This window comes from Trichechus manatus, unplaced genomic scaffold, assembly GCF_000243295.1.
Source record: "Trichechus manatus latirostris isolate Lorelei unplaced genomic scaffold, TriManLat1.0 scaffold00006, whole genome shotgun sequence".
Lineage (NCBI taxonomy): Eukaryota > Metazoa > Chordata > Mammalia > Sirenia > Trichechidae > Trichechus > Trichechus manatus.
In genome coordinates this window covers 11,183,302-11,207,788 of record NW_004443942.1, presented here as the reverse complement: position 1 = coordinate 11,207,788, position 24,487 = coordinate 11,183,302, and the positions used below count along the sequence as shown (strand labels likewise).

Below are 24,487 nucleotides of genomic sequence, written 5' to 3'. Positions count from 1 at the left end.
GGAAGGAGCGGGTGGGAGACTCGGAGAGGGGAGACGGAGGACGCCGGCGGGGAATAGGCTTGGCGGATTTTCAACTTTACTCCTCCTCCTCCCACACCTGAGTTCTCACGGCTCGGCCAAAGCCCGGCGCACATCGCTTGGCACTAGTCGGCCAAGCTTCTCCCTCCACTAATTTCTGGAAGCCATGGGGGAGATGGTGGGCAGTGCAATCATGTATGCCAGGGTGGGAAGACCCGACCGTCCCGGCTGGAGTTCGCTGGGCAGGTGAGCGGATCTCAGGCTGGCCAAGGGTGGGACGGCTGAGGATCGCAAGCGCGCCCGAGTCCAAGCGCGCGAGCCCCGGCAGGCCAAACTTCTTTCCCCAACTTTGAGTAAGGGGAGGGGGTATTTGCAAAAAAAAAAAAAAGTTGTTGAACTCCCCCCCCCCAACTCTTCCTTGGGGGCGGAAATGGGGGGCGGCGCCTGCACCCTATTCGCTGGCAGCTCGTGGCGGGAGGCTCGGATTGGCGCGCGGGGTCCGGGACAAGCGGGTGTGGGGGAGGGGAGGGGAGCGGCCCTCCCCGCCCGCGGGATCCGCTCGCGCCGGGAGCGGGTTAATTTCAAATCGCGGACTTGACTGATCCGGGACGGTCACGTTCCCTGTGCCAGCCCGCTGGACCGCCAGTCCGGGTCCTGCTGTTTCCCTCCGGCACCCACCTCGGCGCCGCGGAAGGACGGACTGACGGCCCGACACGCGGGCTCCCGGGCCTGAGCGGGGAACGGGTGGCGAGGAGTCGCAGCTCAGCCCCCGCCGGCTCCAACCGTGAAGTGAATTGACAGGTCAGTGGGACGCAGAGGGACACGGCGCCCAAGCTGCTAGGCACCGGGGATAGGCTAGGGCGGGAGACCTCGGCAGCCGTTTCCCGCCTCCCGCTCCGCCGGGGGCCCTGGAGGGAGGAGCTGAGCTCCCGCGCAGAGGGGCGGGGACAAGCGAGGGGGAGGGGCGGGGATGCCGTGGTTCCGGGCACGGGTTTGCCCGCGCTCAAGCCCCGCGCAGAGAAGGGGCGGCGCCGGCCACGGTCCGGCTTTCCGCGCCAAATTTTTAAATCGAAGGCGGAAGGTCCGGGCCCGCCCCTGACGCCGCCAACCAATCGCTGGCCCGCGGCCGGCTCTCTGATTGGCCGGGAGTCGTTGCCCTGGAAACCGCGAAGATGCTGTCCAGGAACTGTCGGGCCGGCGGCGGGCGGACTGAGCCCGGGGGGGAGGGGCAGCTGGCCGCGCGGAGGGGGAAGTGCGCGGGACCTGAGCCGGTGGCGGCAAGGGAACTGTACCTGGTTGCTTTCCTGAGCAAATGCAGCCTTCCGTGGTGGAGTTCAACATTTTGGCGTGAACCAGCCACCCGAATAACAAGGGCATAGGACTTTTCATCTCTAAGGAAATTTTTTTATTAAACAAAAGTCTAAATCATAAGGCTCTCTTTAAATGACCAGAAGTATGTTTGGCGCTTAGGGAGTGAATTTGGAAGTTTCATATCAGTTTCCCAAGACTTTACTGCTGAGCCTGTGCACGTGTGTGTAAGGGGGGAAATTCAGGCATCTGGATGCAGACTTACATCCAGATATTCCAGGCCGTGTCTGCTCAGCCTGAACCTGAACTCAGGGCGCTCAGTCCGGAGCCCTGATCTGTGAACAGGTGGGTGCTAGCTGCGGTCTGTTCGAGGATGGTGGGTCCGGAATACGGCCTGCCTTCTCTAAAGCTGGGAGAGGGCCGTCCCTGGAAATTCCGTGGGTTATTTGAAGTCTCATGGCAGCGGATCGGTTCTGCAAAATGAGATCGGTTTGCTGAAGGGTTTTCCTGGCCCTTTTTGGAGTTCTCTGCCCAGTGGGGCTCTATCTCTGGTCGGGAATAAAATGTAAATCTAGTCTGTCAATTTTCCTTAGTCTTTGTTTCTGTGACCAGCAGTGCCCGTGAATGAATTTTCAGTAGATGATCTCTTGGTTCTTATTTTTCCCAAACTTTTTCTATTCCTTTTTTCTTTAAGGATATTAAATTTTTTTAGTAGAATTGATTGGAGTACTTGAACCAGCGGCATACTGAAAGGAACTCCAGATATTTCATTTTTAAAGAAACTCTAAATGTGTGAGAAATTTACAGAATGGAAAATGAAAAGGTACTCTTTAATTTCACTATTCACCCTTGCAATTTTAAATGCAATATCATCTTAACTCTGTAATTTTTCAATACCGAATATCTTACTAATGCCACGTCCTTTTTTAGTTAACCTTTGTAAAAATCTGGAAGGAAAGGAAATTTAATTTTTGAAGAAGGGGAGGTTTGTCCAGAGTTAAAGTCATCCTTCTAGTTTTTAATGGTTTGGGGGAAGTCTCAAAGACATAAGCAGAGAGGAAAGGCATTGGGATATTACAATCTGCAAATGAATCAAGTAGGTATTTTTAAGAAAGTAAAATTTGTTAGTCACATTATGATATTTCTGAGGATTCTTGAACAATCGGAATTCAGAAAGGACATTTGACACCATATGAGATTGAATTTCTTTTTAAGATAATTTTTTGCCAAATCATTAGCTTCCTTAACTATGGAGAGATGGAAAACACATTATGAGATAAATATTTTGTAAATTTACAAAAAAATTGTCAATGGAGGTGTCTTGATTGGTGTCCAAATACTGAAAGATTTAAAAAAAAATCAACTTATGTGCAGATTTCCTGAAAGTTTTAGGTATTAGTCAAATAAAACAATTTTAATAGTGCTCCTAATAGTTTCAGGGAAAGGAAAGGAGCCTAAGAAAAATCCCATTCTTGGGTCAGCACACGCTTTCAAGTATCTCCCATTGAATTCATCATACTGACTTTCAGGTCAGAGCACCGTACTTGGAATGAGAAGATCTGATTTCAAGACCTGTGTGTCCTCTCTCAGCCTTGGTTTCTTCTTCTGCAAAATGGGAATACAGGATTTGGTGAAATTACAAATGGAAAAGCACCTGATCAATCCTAAAGTGTCACACTCATGTAATCTAGTCCCATTAATCCATGTTCCTAATGTTACTGAGAAATTAGTAGGTCTCTCAATTCTTTCACTTACTGCTGTCCCAGGCATTTTCTTTAAAATAGATACAGACAGGAAGAATGTATGAAGCCCCTGGTGTCCAAAAGTAGAAGAAACATAATCCCTATTAATCCTATTTATGAACTGCTGTTAATTTACTTGTTTTTGTTCAAAGTAGCAGTCCCATCTTTGCCAGGGAACCAGCCTTGTGACCTTGGGTAACTAATTTTACTTCTCTGTGCCCGATTTTCTCCCTCTGTACAATGAGAGGGCTGGATATTCCAAGAACCGACTTTTCTGGTCAGAAGTCCTGCTGTCCGGCACTCTGCTGCTCCCTACTGGATTTTTCTGACAAGTCTAACCATATGCTAACCCTCACTCTTGTCTCCTTGGCTCTCTGACTCTTCCATGTCAGTGGTGGTTTATTGAGCACCTACTGCATGCAGTCATTGTACCAGGCAGATACACATATTGCTCGGACATAGTTTCTGCCCTGGAGGCCCATACTTTACAGTGTCATGAGTAAAAGTTGCTCGTAGGAGTTTTGGATGGATTACACCTCAACATAAAACAAAAATCCTCACAACTTGACCAATAAGCAACATCATGATAAACAGAGACAATATTGAAGTTGTCAAGAATTCGTTGTACTTGGATCTACAATCAGAGCCCATGGAAGCAGCAGTCAAGAAATCAAACAATGTATTGCATTGGGCAATTCTGCTGTAAGAAACCTCTTTAAAGTGTTAAAAAGAAAGATATCACCTTGAAGACTAAGGTGCACCTGACCCAAGTCATGGTATTTTCAATTGCCTCATATGCATGTGAAAACTGAACAATGAATAAGGAAGATCGAAGAATTGATGCCTTTGAATTATGGTTTAGCAAAGAATATTGAATACACCATGGACTGCCAGAAGAATGAACAAATCTATCATGGAAGAAGTACAGCCTGAATGCTCCTTAGAAGCGAAGATGCTGAGACTTTGTCTCACATAGTTTGGACATGTTATCAGGAGGGACCAGTCCCTGGAGAAGGACTCATGCTTAGTAAAGCAGACGGTCAGCGAAAAAGAGGAAGACCCTCAATGAGATGGACTGACACGGTGGCTGCAACATGGGCTCAAACATAGCAACGATTGTGAAGATGGCGCAGGGCCCGGGCAGTGTTTCATTCTGTTGTACACAGGGTTGCTATGAGTCGGAACTGACTCGACAGCACCTAACAACAACAACAGGAGTTTTGGATCCCTTAAGATTTTAAGTCCAATTAGGCAAAGCTTAGTGGAAGGTATATGGGAACTCTCTTTAGTATATTTGCAACCCTTCTCTATATCTAAAATTATTTTCAAATAAAAATTTTAAAAAGTTACAAGTCCTAATAGTGTTCTTTTTTTCTTTAATTCTTGAAACAAGAGATGAAAGACTTCAGGTCTGTGCTTTGTTGCAAAATTAAAAATGGGAAATTTAGCTATTAGAATGAATAATATGTTCTCAAGTAATCATTGAAATATAGTTGTTAATTTAATCAACAATACAGCCTCATTAGGCATTTTTTCCTGACCAACATTTTACTTATTATACAATCTCTAGAATCAAAAACCCTCTTATAAATCCTGTTTTACAATGGCTTTACTTTTTTTTTTTTGAACCAGGAAAACCTCTTTTTTGAGCCACATAAAAAGGTACTAATGAAAACACCTCTGAAAGAGTCCACAACCCCAAATATAGTGTTGGCCGAGATCCAGCCCGACTTTGGCCCTTTAACAACGCCCACCAAGCCCAAGGAAATCTCTCCAGGGGAACCGTGGACACCAACAGCCAACCTGAAAATGCTCATCAGTGCTGTGAGCCCCGAGATCCGCAGTAGAGATCAGAAAAGGGGGCTGTTTGATAACAGAAGTGGACTGCCTGAGGCCAAAGACTGTTTACACGTAGGTTTTCAAAAGGCTGGGGGCGAGGGGTGCGGGCGGGCTATTGCTGGTATAGAAATGCCATTGATATAAAGCATTGCCACCTGCCAGGCAGCTATTAGCCTCCTTCAGTGCAGTGGAAGGGATTGGACCCCATCAAAATATAGCACTCAGAATTTTGAACCTTTGCATTATTTTTAGTTCAAGCTTCGCTTTCGGATCTGCCAAGCACTGAGTACTAGCTTCCCCCAGTTTTTTTCTCCCAAACTTTGCAACAGTTGAAGCCAAGCACGTGTAGAGTTGTTAGTCACTGAGTACAAATGCCCCTAATGAATCTGTCAAACTTTATTTCAGAATAAAACATTATTTGCCTTTTTCTTTATAGGAACACTTATCTGGAGATGAATATGAGAAATCTCAACCTAGTCGGAAAGAGAAAAGCTTAGGATTGTTGTGTCATAAGTTCTTAGCTCGATACCCTAACTATCCCAACCCTGCCGTGAATAATGACATCTGTCTGGACGAAGTAGCAGAAGAACTTAGTAAGTACACAAAGAACTCACTGAAACGGTTAATGATTAAAACGACTTTATGAACTTACTCCTCTAGAGTAAGCCATGCTCATCTGGCCAGTGTTTGTAAATGGCACAAATATGGCCACACGGAAATATTTGTAAACCCCTAAAACCCTATTAACTTAAGAATATAAAGCATATAGTTTCTAGCGTCAGAGAAGCTTAAAACAGGCAGAATATCACAGCAGAGATTGCTTCTGACTGCATTTCAAAAGCTCTGAAGCTTTTAAGGCAACATTGTTTTATGACTCGAATCACAAACAGCTACAACTCTGAAGTCTTGTTATGTCCCTCTCCTGAAGAGCCATGCTGGTGAACGGTGTCTTCATAGATGGCAGTTTACATGGAGAACCAGTTTCTGTGAGTGGAAGTAGGGCTTTAGTGCTCTCTGCCACTCAATAAAGATCCCTGGGTTGTGTAAACGGTTTGTGCTTGACTGCTAACTGGAAGCTTGGTGGTTCAAACCCACCTAGTGGCACCGTGTAAGAAAGGCCTGGCAATCTGCTTTTGTAAAGATTACAGCCAAGAAAACCCCATGTTATCGGTTCTACTCAGTAACACGTGGGGTCGCCTCGAGTTGGAATTGACTGAACAGCAACAAATTGGTGCTTTTTTTTGTTTTTTGTTTTTTTTTTTGGCCATTCAGTAGTTTTCTGAAGACTCATGGGTTTGCTCTGAGCTTTGTGTTTTGCAAAAGTTACTGTGTTTCCCCCTCTTTTATTCCTCCCTTCATCCCTGACATATTTATTCTCTTACACAATTTAATTTTATTCACTTATAAAATTTTAGACCTAAATCTAGTTAAGAGCTAAGAAGGGGTCTGTGGCAAATTTGGGTTACCTTGGAATAATGAAAACATCTTGGTATAAAACTGAAGAGATGTGCAGAGTACTGTATTTTAATACGTAGCCCTCATCACTCCATGAAGAAAGGTTTTGCCCTTTTAATAAGCCAGTTGCCATCGAGTCAGCTCCGACTCACAGCAACCCTATGTGTGTTAGAGTAGAACTGTCCTCCATAGGGTTTTCAAGCGCTGATTTTTCAGAAGTATATTGCCAGGACTTCCTTCCTCTGGGTGGACTCAAATCTCTAGTCTTTCAGTTAGCAGCCAGCTGCTTTAACTGTTTGCACTCTCTAGGGACTCTTGGCTTTCTAATACATGTGTATGAATATTAATTTTATTTCACTTTTTAAGAATATGCAGTGTTTAGATTCATCTATTCTTCATATACACCTAATTGTAGGAGGTACTCTTTAATTCAACAAGTATCTTGATCACCTACTATGTGCCAGTCAATGTTGTAGAAGCTTAGGATGCATCAGTGAACAAAAAGAACAAAATCTCTTATCTCGTGGAACTTACATTCCAGTGGGAGCAGTAGGTAAGAAGCAAAGAACATAATTTGTTGCTGTTAGTTGTCATTGAGTCAATTCCAATTCATAGCAACCCTGTGTGTGCAGAGTAGAACTGCACTCCATAGGATTTTCCAGGCTGTGACCTTTCTGAAGCAGATTGCCAGGCCTGTCTTCCAAGGTGCCTCTGGGTGGGTTCAAACTGCCAACCCTTTGGCTAGTAGTCAAGTGCTAAGTCATTATAATGTATGTTAGAAAGTAAGATGTGCTATGGAAAAAAGAAAATGTAGAACAGAAAAAGTGAGATCAGAAGTGCTGAGGATAGAGGTGCTTTGCAATGAAAATTCAGTGGTCAGGGCTTGCTTCCTTGAGAAGGTGATATGAGAACAAGAACCTGAAGAAGCAAGGAAGGGAGCTATGAGGACATCTAGGGGAAGGGGTTCCAGGCAGAGGGAACAGCCAGTGCAAAGGCCTTCAGGCAGGAACATATCTGGCATGTTCCAGAACAGCAAGAAGCCAGTAGGATGCACCCTTCCTGAATAGTGTTTTATTAAACCCTTTTCCAGAAAGGCTGCATTTAACCAAGTATTTGCATTTAAATCAACATTGAGAGTGAGTTTAAGATACTGAACACAGAGAATGCTAACGCTGAAGAATATTGAAAGCTCTGTCTAAACGGACTGATGGAGGTCACAGAATTAATCACTAGTATCACATTGTTAATGGTAGCTACCAACAAGCACAGTGAAACCCAAAGGAAGATATATATTTTATTTTCTATGTGGGTTTTTAAAAACTATGTCATGGTTTTACCTCTTCTGAAGTCTCATAGCACTTTGTACCTGTCATGACTATTACAGGCAGCTTAGTGGGAGTAGGGGAGTAACAAGAAACAGGTTGGAAAACATGGGATTTAGAGTATTGAAATCCTGGTTTTGTCACTTACTAGGAGTCCCTAGGTGGTGCAAACAGCTAACACACTTGACTGTTAAACAGAAGGTCGGAGGTTTGAGTCCACCCAGAGGAAAAAAGACCTGGCAGTAAGTTGTTGTTGTATGCCGTCAAGTCAATTCCGACTCACAGCGACCCTATAGGACAGAGTAGAACTGCCCCGTGGGGTTTCCAGGGAGCGGCTGGTGGATTCAAACTGCCAGCCTTTTGGTTAGCAGCCTGAGCTTTTAAGCACTTTGCCACCAGGGCTCCAAACAAAAGGTTGGAGATTCAAGTCCACCCAGAGGAAAAAAGGCCTGGCAATATACTTCCAAAAAATCCGCCGTTGGAAACCCTGTGGAGCACATTCTACTCTGGCACACATGGGACAGCTAAGAGTTGGGATCGGCTCAACGGTAACTGTTTTTTGGTTTTTGCCACTTGCTAGCCCTGTGCCCTGGGGTGAGTTATGTAGCCAGTCGGAGCCTCTATTTCCTCATCATTAAAGTGTAGATGATACTATCTATCTCACAAATTATGGATAAAAATTCACAAAAGCTGAAGGGCACATGTTAGGCCCTCAATAAACATGACCCTCCAATTTCTTATTGTTATCTGTATCCTTTGAGAGCAGGGACATGTCTTTGTCAGCTTGACATGGTTTGTTGGATCAAGATACTTGTTTATAGTTAATAAAGGTATATTATCTGGAACCTACTGACCAATATAGCATGGAAGAAAAAGTCTCAATTGTAAACACATTAAAAAATCTGATCCTTGTAACATACAATTGTGTGTTCTTTGCAGATGTTGAGCGTCGACGCATTTACGATATTGTGAATGTCCTGGAGAGTTTGCACATGGTGAGCCGCCTCGCCAAAAACAGATACACCTGGCACGGGCGACATAATCTCAACAAAACGCTTGGGACTTTGAAGAGTGTCGGGGAGGAGAACAAATACGCCGAGCAAATCATGATGATCAAAAAGAAAGAATATGAACAAGAGTTTGATTTTATTAAAAGTTACAGTATAGAGGATCATATCATCAAATCAAACACTGGCCAAAATGGACACGCAGACATGTGTTTTGTCGAACTCCCCGGAGTGGAATTTCGGGCAGGTGAGAGGCAGTATTGAGAAGCCCAGGGTGTGTGGACTTCTTGTAGGTCTAAAGAAACGGTTTGGTAGAGAATCCTGCTCTAAAGCTATTGCTGCCTTTAATGTTAAGATGCTGCAGTTGTTAACTGTATGAGCAGGTTGTGGTATTTTTAGCCTTGTTACTTTAGAAGTCACTTGTCCCTTCATGAATTTTAATTCTCTAATCCTCATCCTTCTCCAAAGCTTCTGTAAACAGCCGCAAAGACAAGTCTTTAAGAGTGATGAGCCAGAAATTTGTGATGCTGTTTTTGGTGTCAACGCCTCAGATAGTAAGCCTAGAAATTGCTGCCAAGATTTTAATTGGGGAAGACCATGTGGAAGACTTGGATAAAAGCAAATTTAAAAGTAAGTGCCATGGACTGCCGTGAACTGTTACATTTTGGACCTATTTTTGAACAGTTGATTCTCAGTTATAAACTGATTTCCAAATACATTTGTTACATAAACAGGTCATCTCTAATTATGCTTTTATATCTTCACTTTTCCCCAAAAGCTCTGATAATACTGTTTTAGCTAACTTGTAGGATTCAAAGATACATATAATTACTCTTATCTGTCTGACACATTCGATTATAAACAGTTCCTTAAAAGTTACCTCACTTGCTACTGTAACATTGTCCCCATATTACAGGTATAGAATCTGTAGTGTCTGAGGTTGAAATGGCCAGTAAGTTGTAAAGTGGAACCAGAACCCAGGTCTTCACTCTTTCCACTGACTCTCATATACCAAAGTATAAATAACCTTTCTAAAACTGTCCCCTCAAATGACCTGAAGCATAGTTGGTTTACCATTTTGAAAGAATGGTTTTAGCCAGAATATCTGCCTGGAAGTTGGACTGGGTTCTAAAGGCAGAGCTGTGCCCTCACCCACTCCCAGATTTTGCAGGAACTTCCAGGAGGAGAAGGGCTGGAAATAGGGCATGGAAAGAGGTACTCAGCAGATGGGGAGTAGCCTGCTGCCAATGACATGCCCATCTCTGCAAGGGGTATAAGCAAACCTCAAAGAAGTGCCAGGTTGGCCACAGGCCACTTGAAGCTTCAGGAAGCACTGGTGGGACACAGCTATATGGTTAGGGAAAGCTGCCCCAAGCAACCTCAGAGGCTTGGGACATGCCTGGTAGCTGTCACACACAGGCTGCTCCCCATCCATATGAAGCGGTACTAGTCTGAAAGTATCTTCTGAAATCCGCAGGTTTATAGTGTAGCTATGAAGACAAAATTAAGTAGAGAATAAAGGCAATAATGTTGGCAATTGGCTTGGTAGATCTGTGATTTCAGAAAACATGTCCTGATGCTACTGACGGATGGGCTGCCTGCTTTTTCTGAGTTCACCAGACAGTGTCAACTCTCCATTTCACTGATTACTCACAGCCTTGGGAACTGATTCCAGGAATGGCAGGCAATTTACTGAAGGGAATTCAGAACCTTCTGGCATGGCCATCAAGAAGGAGTTCAATTTGTAATCTTGTACTATCAAGATGGAAGTAAAGGCAGACTTTTTTATAATGAAACTTTCCAAGATATGCAAGATACCTAGAATTAACAAATCTACGCTTTACATATTACATAAGGAACAAAACCCATTGCCGTCGAGTCGATTCCGACTCATAGCTACATAATAAGGACAGTATAAAATTTACAAATTTTGACATAGTGCAGAGTTTCTGTGCTTATGGTATTAAATAAATCTTATTGTTATAAACCATCACAAACAGGAAAGTACATTTATCATCGGTGCTTTATTTCTATTTGCTCATAAAATTCTTCTGAATCCATTAGAAGATACTCAGGAATGATGGCTTTTTATAAAAAATATGTAGCAGTTTCCGATAAGGTGATCTCATTAAGTCATTTTTCATCTTTCCACATGTGTTTTCCACACACCATTTCAAAATTCAGTACCAGCAGTAATGGAGTCTTTTCAATATTTAAAACAATATTTTTGTTTTAATTAAAACAGTATCACTAGAATAACTTAAAAAGAAGTCACATTTTTCTCTGTCTGACACTGATGGTTAGGATAGCTCTTGTACTATCCATGAAGTATTTCTGAAGCAAAGTCTTTCAATCTTTCATTATTTCATTAAGTGGTATATATGCTTTCCTTTTCAAGCAAAAATTAGGAGGTTGTATGACATAGCGAATGTTCTGAGTAGCCTGGATCTTATCAAGAAAGTACATGTAACAGAGGAGAGAGGCCGAAAGCCAGCTTTTAAATGGACAGGCCCAGAAATCAGTCCAAATCCCAGTGGTACGTATTTTTTTCTTTCAATCTTTCCTAATTTTGAAATAATATGCATTTAGAGATATTCTCCCTTCCCCTTCCGACTCACACCCTCACATGGAAAGAACTGCATAAATAGTGAAAAAGGCAAAGATGAGTGCCACTTATACAAAGTTTGGCTACTGGCTCTATCAGCAACCCAAGATCCACACCACCACCCATCCTGTGCCCAGGAAGTAAAATCTGTATGTGAAAGGATTTGAAAAAGTTGAAAGCACCACAAAACATAAGATACTGTTGCTGTTGTTGTTTGTGCCGCTCAGTGACCACACGCTGCCTGTGCACATGGAGAATATCAAATGAGTTCGTATTTATGAAATGAGTTCACTCTAGTACCCAGGTAGGTAGTCCCCATCTTAAGTCTCTAGGTGGCACCAACGGTTAAGCACTAGGCTACTAACCGAAAGGTTGGCTGTTCGAATCCACCTGGAAGCACCTCAGAAGAAAGGCCTAGTGATCTACTTCTGAAAGATCACAGCCATTGAAAACCATATGGAGTACAGTTCTACTTTGAAACACATGGAGTCACCCTGAGTCAGAATTGACTCAATGGCAACTGGTTAGTCCCCATCTCAGTTATGACATTTTATATTCTCCCAGAGATCCCCACTCAGAAACAATGGACAGTGTCAAGAACATGGGCCATGAAGGCAGAGGCAGGCTTGGGTTCTAGTCCCAGCTCCGCCACTTACTAGCTGTGTGTCCTTGGGCAAGTTACTTAACTTCTCCAAAACTTGGTTTCTCGCCTGTAAAATGGGAAGAATGATGACTGCTTTGTGGGATTACTGTGATTTTGGATATAATCTCAGAGAGAGGTAATTGGATGTAGGGTTTTGGAGCGTAGGCTCTGGGGCCTGAGTGACCAGTTTCACATCCCAGCTGCACCTTCTACTCACGGAGAGACACTGAGTCAGCTGGTTAATGTTTCTGAGATCAGTTCCCTTGTCTCTGAAACAGGAATGCATTTCATGAGAAGTACCTACCTCCTGGAATTGTCATGAGGATGATATTTCATCAGATCTAAGACCACTGATTATAAGATACACAATTTTTTATGTATCACTAAGAAAGAAAACTCTCTTAACAATTACACTATAGCACCCCACTGATTATAAGCTACAGCGGGGTTTCAAGGGATGTTAAAGTGAGACTTCATATCTCAGAATTCATTTAATATAAATGAGGTAGTGATGTGTGTAAAGCACATAGTCGGTGTCTCAAAACTTGCATTTTTTTCTAAAATCATCCTTAGAACTATACTTTGATTTTATATCCCAAAAAGAAGCCAAACCACCTGTGGTTTTTTTTTGTTTGTTTGTTTTTTTTGGTGAAAATATACGTAACAAAACACACCCATTCAGCATTTCCCACAAGTACAGTTCAATGATGTTGGTTACATTCTTCTCATTGTGTTACCATTCTTGCTGTCTCTACCCATGCTGACTCACCAACATTAACTTAGACTCTCTGTCCCCTAAACTTCTCCTCTGTGTTTTTGAGTTACTGTTGTAGATTTGCTCTCATATAGATAATTCTTTAAAAGAGCACACTGCGCAATAGAGGGTGCCAGACAGAGCCGGAGAAAAACGTAGAACAAAAAATCAAATTCATTAAAAAAGACCAGACTTACTGGCCTGATAGAGACTGGAGGAACCCCTGAGACCATGGCCCTATAACACCTCTCTGACTTGGAAATACGGCCATTCCTGGAAGCCACCTTCCAGCCAAATAGACAGGCCTACAAAATAAACAGTAACACCTGAAAAGAACGTGCTCTATAGAACAAACAATTATAGGAGACCGAAAGGGCAACATTTACCCAAAACATAGATGAGAAGGCAGGAAGTTTAGGAAAACCGGACGAAAGCAAATGAGGAATGCAGGGTGGAAATGGGGAGAGTGTTGACTCAGGGTGCGGATTGCAACCAATGTCATGGAATACTTTGTGTACAATTTGTTGAATGGGAAGCTAATTTTCTATGTAAACTTTTCACCTAAACCACAATATTAAAAAAGAAAAACACGCACTGCTCGAGGCAAGCATTCTAGTTGAGCTAAACTGTTGTTTCGTTTAAAGATGACTTCATGGGATGGTTTCAGTTCTAGGCTTAACGATCATCTCAGGGGAATAGTTCTGGGGGTTCCCCCAGCCCCAACGCGTCCAGTAAGTCTGCAAACCACCCGACACTGCCCTTTTCTGTTTCAGGTCCCAGTCCTGTCATTCCTTTTGCCTCCTCAGATTTGGAGGTGAAGCGGTCTTCCAAAGAAAACTGTGCCAAAAACCTCTTCTCTACACGTGGGAAACCAAATTTTACTCGACACCCATCACTTATCAAGCTAGTAAAGAGTATAGAAAGTGACCGGAGAAAGATAAATTCTGCCCCCAGTAGCCCCATTAAGACCAATAAAGGTATGTTTTCAGTAATGTTAGCACTTGGCTGGGAAGAATCCCTTTTGATCTGATTTTTTATCTTGCTTGATCCTTGCAGTACTTTTTGGAGAATTGTTTCAGTATCCATATTCCCAAACACTCTCGAAGCCTAACGTGTATATGAATTAAAGGATAAAAAAGCAGTTTGTAGGGTTTATCATTTTACTGGAGTCCCTGGATATGCAAATGGTTAACACACTTAGCTGCTAACCAAAAGGTTGGAGGTTCAAGTTCACCCAGAGATGCCTTGGAAGAAAGGCCTGGCAATCTATTTCCAAAACATCAGCCACTGAAAACCCAATGAAGCACAGTTCTACTCTGACACATATAGGGTTGCCATGAGTTGGAATCGACTTGTTGGCAACTGATATCATTTAATTGCTGTGCAGTTTTGGTGGGAGGTGGATGTTCTCTGTTCCTTTGACTTCACTGAGCTTTCATCTGTGTAAACGTTTTCATCATTAGCTTTATTCTCCCCCACCCTCCCTTCTATTTTACCAGCAGAGGGTTCTCAGAATTCAGCACCTTTCCCAAGTAAAATGGCTCAGCTGGCAGCAATTTGCAAAATGCAGTTAGAAGAGCAATCAAGGTAGGTTGGCAATGCTCTTTAGTAACAGGATGAGTTACTTGTACGTTGCATTATTAGGATTACTTATTTTATGTAAGAATAGACACTAGCCTTAGAAACTGGCAAAGTAATCTTTTCTGTAACTCATACTCAGTCATTACAGAAACTATCTGCTAATTTCATAAAAGCATGGCTTTAATCTGAGGCTTAAAGTGGTAGACCACTTCAGGGAAAATGTGTTTCCATTGAGTCATTTTTAAAAATCTTGTCTTTCAGTGAACCCAGAAAGAAAGAGAAAGTGCAGCTGGCGAGATCAGGGCGCTGCAAACCAGTGGCCCCACTGGACACCCCAGCAAGTGCAGAGCTGGAGCTGACAGCACCATCTCTCATCCAGCCCCTGGGGGTGGTCCCCCTGATCCCCAGCCCACTGTCTTCAGCTGTGCCTGTGATCCTACCTCAGGTCCCTACGGGCCCATCCTATGCCATTTACCTGCAGCCCACCGAAGCCCAAACCATGACGCCGCCCCAAGGCCTGAGCCCAACGGTCTGCTCCACCCCCTCTTCTAAAGCTACTGCATCAAAAGATTCCACAGATGTCACCACCGAGAAAGTACCCAACGATGCTGCAAAGTCAAGTGCCCCCACCAAACCTGGGAGCTTGCTGCCAGCACCAGACAGACAAGCTGCAAAGAACAGAGACAAGGAGCCTGTTGGAGAAAGAGGCTCAAAGAGAGCACACACGCTCGAGGACAGCGGTTCCAAAAAGAAATTTAAAGAGGACGTGAAAGGACTTGAAAATGTCTCCGCAGTAAGTACAGCACTGAACTCTGCAAAGCTGTAGCAATTCCCTGGTTGATTAGAGGAGAACTTGGTGGCTTTCAAAATTCACCAGAGCAAAGAGCAGCCTCTCTGAAGACATGGAACTGTTCCTTAGCATCCCAGAGTCCAAACGTGGCCCTGGACAGCTAATCCCCTGGCTGGGATGACAGCAGGGACATTTTTAACCTTTGGAAGAAGGGACTATTTGTCTCTTTTTAAAGCACCACCAGTGGTTGCCCTTAAGTCTATTTCTCCATCACGTACTGGAATGCAAACACCTGTCATGAGAGTCCTAACTAATTTACAAGCAGACGTAACCCTGAATGAATGGATGGATGGGATGCACAGGGTTCCTATAACTCCTGTTTCTGAGTCATTAATGTTTATTTGATGTCATGACATCTGTTGCCTGGAAGATAAATTGCTCCCCCTCTTTTTTTACTTTATACCTAAAATTCAACACAAAATTTCTATTTTGTGTAAACAGAAAATTCAAACTGATCTTGGAAAATTGTAGGTGTACTTTATGCATTGATATGTAGAGATTTTTACTTTCTAGATAATTTTTTTCCCCTGGAGATTAGTTCAGGAAGGAATTGTCATTTATTGAATGCCTACTGGGTGGTTCAAATGGTTAATGCACTCGGATGCTAACAGAAAGGTTGGCGGTTCGAGCTCACCCAGAGGTGCTTTGGAAGAAAAATCAGGCCTTGAAAACCCTACAGAGCATAGTTCTACTCTGACACATGTGGGGTCGTCATGAGTTGGAATCTACTCAATGGCAACTGGTACCCACATACCAGATGTCATAGATACTATGCACTTTTGCATATATTATCTCATTTTCCTCCCTTAGGACAGTTATATATGAAAGACATCATCAAATAAACACCACTAAACGTGGGAGCAGAAGTTAATCTCTCGTTTTGTCCCTGCTGTTAAATCAAGTTAGTTTATTTCTCTCTGTCTTGTTTTTCTGCATCTATAAAGAATTTATTCCATCAGTTTTTCCTGATCACCTACTGGGTATAGAGCACTATGTTCTGAATCAAAGCAAACCTAGCACCTGCCTTTGGTGATTGCTTTTGAATATTTGCTCCCTGACCATATTACAGTATTTATGGGATTAAGTGAATTTAGTACATGATAATATACATAAAGGGGTCTGCGATCCTTTTCAGGCACCGTATAAGCTGTAGGGTATTATCTGTTACTGTTGCTATTAAGGAGGCTTTAGAGTTTGTCAAATCTTCTCTGAGGATGGCCTCATGGTAACTGTTCAAAACATCTGTTATCTTAGCATAGTATCATTTTGCATTTAATATATACGCTAAGGGGAAAATCACAAGGCTTTGGCTTCATTCAGTTTTCTGAAAGGTCCATAATCTCTTTGGGCCAACGGGTACGATTTAGTAACAGTCTCCTGTTGCTCACTTAGTTATTGGGGATTTGGGTTTTCAGTGAATAGATTTTCCACAACTCCCTGCTTCATTTTTCATCTTTATGACTTCACTTTAACCATTTCTTTTTAGCATGGACTGAGCAGAACAACGAAATTGAAAGACGGATGTATTAATTTATTCAACAAACATTTACTGAGAACCTACTCTTTTAGGGGTAGAGAGAAGACTGTAAACAAACAAACACGAATATATCAAGTGGCGAATGATAAGAGCGTTAAGCACTCGACTACTAGCCAAACAGTTGGTAGTTCGAACCCACCCAGAGGCACCTAGGAAGACAGGCCTGGTGATCTGTTTCTGAAAGGTCGCAGCCTTGAAAACCATATGGAGCAGGGTTTTCTGCACACATGGGATCGCCATGAGTCAGAATCAAGTCAGCGGCAACTAACAACCATAACACAGTGAAAATAAAACAGGCTGATGTGATAGGAGGGTGAGAGGACTGCTCGAGGCTGGATGAGATGACTTTCCAGTTGGAATATGTCAAATTCGTCTATCCTGCTAATGTAATAGCTCTAATTTTAATAAAAAGAATTAATATGATAGGTTAAAAGATTTTGTGGCACATGTAGTTTGCACAAAATTGGAAGATAACGATTCGAGTACTAAAGATTTACTGAAGACTTGAAAAAGTTAAACCAGCAACCAGAGAGAGTATGATGAAAATTAGCGAAGAGCAGCTATTTGTAAAACTAAATCCAGTCCTTAAACATTCTCTATTCCTGCGGCTTTCGAGGAACCTTGAACAGTAAAGGTACTGAACAGTACCAAGCATCTAAGAAACAACATTAAAAGCTCACGGTGCACTTTTAGCACTGTGGGTCCGGAATTCACTGGTTCCCAAAGAAAATATGGGACCTATTAAAAGCTAGATCAAAGTGTGGACTGTTGTTTTGACAATGGAGAGAAGACAAAGATAAAAGGAGGGCCCCTAGTTGACAAGAGCTGCTTTTAGCTTTTGCCAGCCCTGCTCATGGAAAGGCTGAAGCAGGCTTTTCAAGCAGTTCAACCACCTGTGTGGGCCTCCGTCTGGCAAAGTGCAATTTTCAAGCAGACGTGGCTGGGGGGCACCTGCAATGCAACACTCAGGTTGCTGTTTGGAATAGAACTTTATTGCCTAAAACTTTTGCTCCAAGACAGTTGTTTTAGACAGGTTCTTTAACATGAGTCAGTTGGTTCTCTTTTTCATCTGTAGTTTTTTTTTTAAACCCTGGTACCCTTTAGTTTGCATATTATAAGACTTTTTGCTTAGTATCATCAGAACTTAAAATTTTAGAAAAAAAAAATGTATAATTCCTTCACTCTAAATTGGGAGTTGGCAAACTTTCTGTAAAGGACCAGAGAATAAATATTTTAGGCTTCATAGGCCATACGGTCTCTGTAGCAACTACTCAATTTTGCCATTGTAGCAGGAAAGCAAAGGCCGTTTTAGACAATACATAAATGAATGGGCATGTGTGCTAATAAAATTTTATTTGAAAAAACAGGCATCAGGGAGACTGATTTGACCCATGGGCCGTAGACTGCTGACTCCTGCTGTAAATCAACATTTCTTGAAATGGTTTCCTTGAGTACTAGTCCTTAATAACCAAAGAAAATCAAACCCGTTGCTGTCAAGTCAATTATGACTCATAGCGACCCTACAGGACAGAGTAGAACTTCCCCATAGAGTTTCCAAGGAGCACCTGATGGATTGGAACTGCTGACCTTTTGGTCAGCAGCCTTAGCTCTTAACCAGTACTCCAGCAGGGTTTCCAAATGAGTAACTATATTGATGTTGGGAACTGGGATTCTGTGAGAAACCCATTGCCGTCAAGTTAGTTCCGACGCAGTGTCCCTATAGGACAGAGTAGAACTATCCCATTGGGTTTCCAAGGAGTGGCTGGTGGATTTGAACTGCCAAGCTTTTGGTTAGCAGCGGAGCTTTTAACCATTGCGCCACCAGGGATCCAGTCCTTAATAGCTTACAAAAAAAAGTAGTTTGGGGAACTGCTACATGCTGTATACCCTACTTGGAGAGTTACAATGCATGCCCTCATTAAAGTCTCGTAGAAATTCTCTAATAAAGATACCATTTGCCTTTATTTAATTCAGCATTTCCCAGACGTATTTGACCATGAATCACGTAATGCTTGCCTGCCTTCCGTGGAACTAGAGTCCCTCAGGATATTCCGAGAAATACCAAAACCAAACCAAACTCATTGCCATCGAGTCAATTCCGATTCATAGGACAGAGCAAAACTTCCCCACAGGGTTTCCTAGGCTGTAATCTTTATGGAAGCAGACTGCTATGTCTTTCTCCTGCAGAGTGGCTGGTGGGTTTGAACCTCCGACCTTTCGGTTAGCAGCCAAGCACTTAACCCTTGCGCCACCAGGGCTCCTTTTGAGAAATACCACCCTACATAATTTAAGAATGATCAGATAATAATCCAGCAGTGCCATGTATGGTGTTCAACTGCATCAACTTGGTTCTGACACAGCACCACACTGTTCCAAGAAGTCAGATAGCCGAGTTAGGATATCAGTGTGCTGTCGTTTTGCTGGGTGAGTCCTACCCCCAGTCAGGCTCAATGCTAGCTTTAGGATGTTTCCTAAAGCCACAGGTGGCATTTAAGAAACAAATGGTCTGTATTATTCAGGGCAAACATTGCTGTGGGGGGTGGGGGGGTATGGTCCTCCAGCAGCTGGGCGGCTAGCCTGCCCATAGCCCAAACCTTTGGAGATTATGGTCTGATGAGACAACCAGCCGAGGGATATTAGTCCTGGAAGAGGCACATGCCATTTTTCTTCCTGTATTTGTGTGTAAAATAAACCCTTCCTCCTTGTTTTCTAGACTTTGTTCCCATCAGGATACCTAATCCCACTCACCCAGTGCTCATCCCTGGGGGCAGAGTCCATTTTGTCTAGTAAAGAAAACTCAGGTACACTTTCCCCAAACCACAAGATCTACAGCTCCCCAATCGCAGGTGAGTATATGTGAAACATTCTTCAAACGTGGGTCAGCCTCAAGTTCACTTAAGCCTGGTAAACTTCTCAAACAAATGCCTGTGCTTTTAAGATATTTTCCCCCCCTTTTCTTTCCAGGTGTCATTCCAGTGACATCATCTAAACTCACTGCTGTTAATTTTCCCTCTTTTCATGTAACACCTTTGAAGCTAATGGTCTCACCAACTTCTGTGGCAGCCGTACCTGTCGGGAACAGCCCGGCTCTCGCTTCGAGCCACCCAGTTCCCGTCCAGAACCCAAGCTCAGCCATTGTAAACTTCACCCTGCAACACTTGGGACTCATCTCCCCCAGTGTGCAGGTAGCCTCCAGCCCTGGACCTGGGACCGTTCCTGTGTCTCCAAAAATAGAGGCCGTTAATGTCCCACCAGAAAGTGCAGGCACTCAGCAAGGAAGGACCACCAGCTATGACTCACCAGTCCCAGGCCAGAACCAACCAAATGGACAATCTGTTGTTGTGACAGAGGCACAACAGGTGAGAGCATTTCCACTGAATTTAGTTTTTTAATATCATTAGTTATTACTATAATTATTAATCATATTTATAATGTATATAATAATATTTGTTACATATAAATCATGTTATAATTATTAATAATTAATATAATTAGCTATTAAGTGCCAAGTATCAGTGTCATGTAAGACTTGCTTATGCTTCCCTTCTTTGGAGAAGAAAGGATGGGAGGGTGAGGGACTTGAAAGCCTACCTGCCTGCCTTCCAGAACCCAGGAAGAGTGCCCAAAGAGTCAGTATTATTGGGTTACCATGAAATTTTGTTCAACCTTAAAAAAAGTAATTGAGACATAAAATGCACTAGGACTTACAAGTCTAAGTATTTCAAGTTATGCTAGGTTCCCAACATGTTACACGGCCATCCAGCCTAATCTTCTAAGACTGCTAGGACATACGTATCTATACGGGTTTGACTTCCTTTCTCCCTCTTCTCTTTCCAATCAGCCTGTTCCAGTGACACCCAAAGGGTCACAATTAGTGGCCGAAAGTTTCTTCCGTACCCCAGGTGGACCAACAAAGCCGATGGGCTCATCCTGCATGGATTTAGATGGTGCCAACCAAACCTCATTAGGAACTCTCTTTGTCCCACAGCGAAAACTAGAAGTCTCAACAGACGATGTCCATTAATTGACAGATGTTGGCTTCGCTTTTAAAGAGTTGTTTAAACAAAAGGGTGCACACAAACTGATCTGAAGAACATATTCCCTGAAAATAATGTAAATATGTTGGTAGGTTTACTTAATAACCAAGCTGATACTTGTTTTCACATTCACACACACACACACATACATACACGTATATATTTGTATAAAGCTTAGTTCAGCCTTCAATCCTACAAAATAAAAATATATGTTGACCTAACACATATCAACTCTTAGGGAGAAAAAAAATTCATTATTTCCACTGTGCCTGTACTATTATGCAAAGTAAGTATATTAAAAGTTTACTTGCCATGGAGTAAGTACTTGTGACTTGCCTAGCAACACAGCATTCTCTGAAACTTTGCACAAAGAAAACGCTGTGTGATGTATAATGTTGTATTTTTTAAATAGGAGGGCTATAGCTATATTTTTTGTAATTTCTTTAATCCGTTGTTGCAGTATGTCTTTTTGTAAAGTTGGCAACAATCCTCAATCAAGTCTATGGAAAAACTTATTTATAAAATGTATTTTTAATCAGAAATTGTTCAAATTAAAACTTTTATAAGATGTATTTAACATTGTCATTTGGCCAGTTCGAGCAGTGTCGGTGAAAATGAAAATTTATCTAACCTCAGAGCAAATTCTTGGTAGGGAGATTTAAGTTCCTGGGTTCCCCTTAGATATGCAAAGTTTATAAAACGTTTCTATATTCTTCCCCCTTTTGACCCTCAATATTGCTCCAATTTTACAGAGGTAAAAATGGCTTTGGAGAGGCTGTTGCTTGACCCAGGTACCCAGCAAAGTCCCATGCACTTTCCCACACACCCTGGGAGATGAGAAATGGAAGGCAGGAGCTGAGGTGCCCCCTACCCAGCCCTGGCACAACCACCACCTCTCCCAGGCCAGGCCCCCTTCTCTGCAGAGGAGGGTTGCAGCTGCAGGGCTCTTCCTGCACTTTCCAATGACCCTGCTCCAGGGGTGGGAAAATGGTGGTGAGAGTTCAAATTTCCTCCACAGGCAAGAAACTACCACCCTAAACCCCCATGAGCTCCAAAAGAAGGAGTACGCTACAGTATATTAAGTGTGCATCTACATGACCCCCTTCTTATGGGACAAAGTGCACCTTGAGAATTAACGAGTGCTCACCAGCACCATGGGAAGCCTGCCCAGTCAGATGCCTAAAGGGCCATCATAATATCTATTTTTGGCATGTTTGATATATGCCAGGTACTGTGCTACACATTTTAAACGTATCTCTGTAAGGGAGCCCTGGTGTCACAGTGGTTAAGAGCCTGACTGCTAACCAAAAAGTCGGCAGTCTGAATCCACCAGCCGATCCTTGGAAACCCTATGGGGCAGTTCTCTGTCTTATAGGGTTGCTATGAGTTGGAATTGACTCGACGGCCACAGGTTTCGCTTTTTTTTTTTTTTTTTTTTTTTTGGTTATCTCTATAAGCTGGTTTGTGCTCTACTACTAACTTAAAGGTTGGCAGTTTGAACCCACCCAGTGGTTTGCTTCCATAAAGATTACAGCCAAGAAAACCCTATGGAGCAGTTCTCCGTAACGCATGGGGTCACCATGAACTGCAATCGATAAGTTAGGACTACAAGGTCATTGGCTCACAGAGGTTAAAGCAACAAGCTCAGGGTCACATTGCCAAGGGTATGCAAAGACTCAACACTTGTCTGTTGGACCTGTTTGTCCATGACCCCGTCTGCCTCTGGATGCACACCTAGCAGCTCCAATGGGAACCAAGCACATTGTTTCAGGGCCATGTGAGCACTTGTACACCATCCTTTCAAATATACATGTTCCGTTTGAACAAGTACAGCTAAGAGACAGCAGATTTTTACATTGACCTAGAAACTCCTCTTCCTCCATTCCACTAGGGAACCAATAGGAGTTTTTTACCCCAAAGTAATCTTTGCCTTTGCTCTTATCCTACTTGCAGGGCATGTAAATGCTCCCTGATCTACCGATAACTTAATCAACAAAACTGACCACCCAGTTGGGTGATATGATGGATATTAAGGTTAATACGAAATAGCCTCTGACTTCCAGGTGCTGATAGTTGAGAAAGACAGTACATACACATGAATAAATGGAGAAAGCATTTCTGTGCAACAAAATAATGATAAGTTGTCATATGGTGGATATAGACAGAAGATATAGAAGTTTGGTAGAGGCTACTAGGTTCAATTGCACGCACAGAACAGCAACACGGACAGATACCCACCACCTCCGAGGAGGTGAAGCTTGTTATAGCTCAATCCCCCCTCCACTGGCTGAGCTAGAGAGATTGGTGGCCATAGTTTTGTTCTACCCCTTCATTAACTCTCCACCTAATAAAGTACCTCCCTGGGAGTGAAGCTTGAGAAAATCAGATGCATAGGAAGGAAGGAGGTGTGTTGGACTTTGAGGCAGCTCTGGGGATTGCCAACTCAGTTCTACCACAGTGGTAGACAGACACTTAAGGTGTCCTCCCTGACCTCATGACACAGTAAACCTGGTGTTCATGCCCTTGTGTAATTCCTTCCCCTTGAGTGTGGATGGGACCTGTGGCTTGCATCTAACCAATAGAATACAATAAAGATGACAGGATGTGTGTGATTAAGTGTACACGATTATGTGATTATATTATATCACGTTGTAGCACCCAACTTGCCAGGGTCTTTCTCCCTTACTGGCTTTGAGGAACCCAGTGAGGCAGCCTCTGAGCTGAGGACAGCCTCCAACCAACAACCAGCAAGAAACTGAAATCCTCAGTCCTATGTATAGCCTCAAGGGACTGGATTTTGCCAACAACCTGAGTGAGCTTGGAAGTGGATCTTTCCTTAGTCAAGCCTCAGATGAGACTGCAGCCCCAACTGACACCTTGATTGTAGCCAGATGAGACCTAAGCCAAGGACCCAGCTAAGCCGTGCCTAGACTCTTGATCCACAGAAACTGTGAGGTAAATGTGTGTTGCTTAAGATGCTAAATTTGTGGTAATGCCGTTACGCAGCAATAGATAATTAGTACAGCCACATAACACACTAGAGTTGGTCAATGTTTCTTCCAGTTGCCTTACTATTGTTCATTGGTTTTAGAGGTGTTCATAGCAGAAAACATCACTGGGAGGTGGTAATCTCAAAGGCTTTCATGGGAGAAACACTGCCGATTCATTTTTAAAGCCAGAAGCAATTTTAAAGCTGCTAGGTAGTAGCACAGTAGTGGACACTGTTATCTGCTGAGCATGCAATTTGTTTTGCCAGAGTGCCTCCTGATTTCCTCTTGCGGAGTTACATTTTCCCGTTGGATGGAACCCAAACCTGTTGCCGTGGATTCCAACTCATAGCGACCCTATAGGACAGAGTAGAACTGCCCCATAGGGTTTCCAAGGAGCAGCTGGTAAATTCGAACTGTCCAGCTTTTGGTTAGCAGCTGAGCTCTCAACCACTGTACCACCAGGGCTCCTGGACGAGCCTAGTGGACTGTAATGGGTGCCTCTCCTATGTCTTGCAAGAGTGGACTCGTCATCGAGGCTAGGCCAGCCTCCCTGGATTTTGAAGTTCCATTTCATCCTAGCAGTGCCATCCTCGCCATTCTCTCCTTTCTGCAACTCTGCTTCCCAACTTCCAGGAAGATGATAGCACCTGCCCATGTTCCAGCTTGATTTTCAGCCATCGATTTATTCCGTGGGCCTTTGCTCTCCTTACAGTAAGTTTCCTTTGCTCAAAGTAATCAGTCATTTCTGTGGCTGGTAACTAAAGGATCCTTACCAGATTACCGATTTTACAGTTCCCAG

General features: G+C 43.1%; 1 protein-coding gene across 2 annotated transcripts; it reads left to right on the top strand.

Annotated features, from left to right (window-relative positions):
• The first annotated feature begins 601 nt into the window (after positions 1-601).
• E2F8 (E2F transcription factor 8) lies at positions 602-21,267 on the top strand. 2 transcript variants are annotated; one of them, XM_004369709.1, is made up of 13 exons: positions 602-819; positions 2,021-2,149; positions 4,701-4,979; positions 5,344-5,500; positions 8,624-8,938; positions 9,160-9,321; positions 11,090-11,227; positions 13,467-13,670; positions 14,193-14,280; positions 14,536-15,067; positions 19,375-19,507; positions 19,626-20,020; positions 20,503-21,267. In XM_004369709.1, exons 2-13 carry the CDS (start codon positions 2,135-2,137, stop codon positions 20,683-20,685), a joined length of 2,601 nt encoding a protein of 866 aa, XP_004369766.1. In that variant the 5' UTR covers positions 602-819; positions 2,021-2,134; the 3' UTR covers positions 20,686-21,267. The 2 variants fall into 2 exon arrangements, with proteins under 2 accessions (XP_004369766.1, XP_004369767.1); XM_004369710.1 differs by lacking the exon at positions 602-819 and adding an exon at positions 1,264-1,671.
• The last annotated feature ends 3,220 nt before the right edge of the window (positions 21,268-24,487 follow it).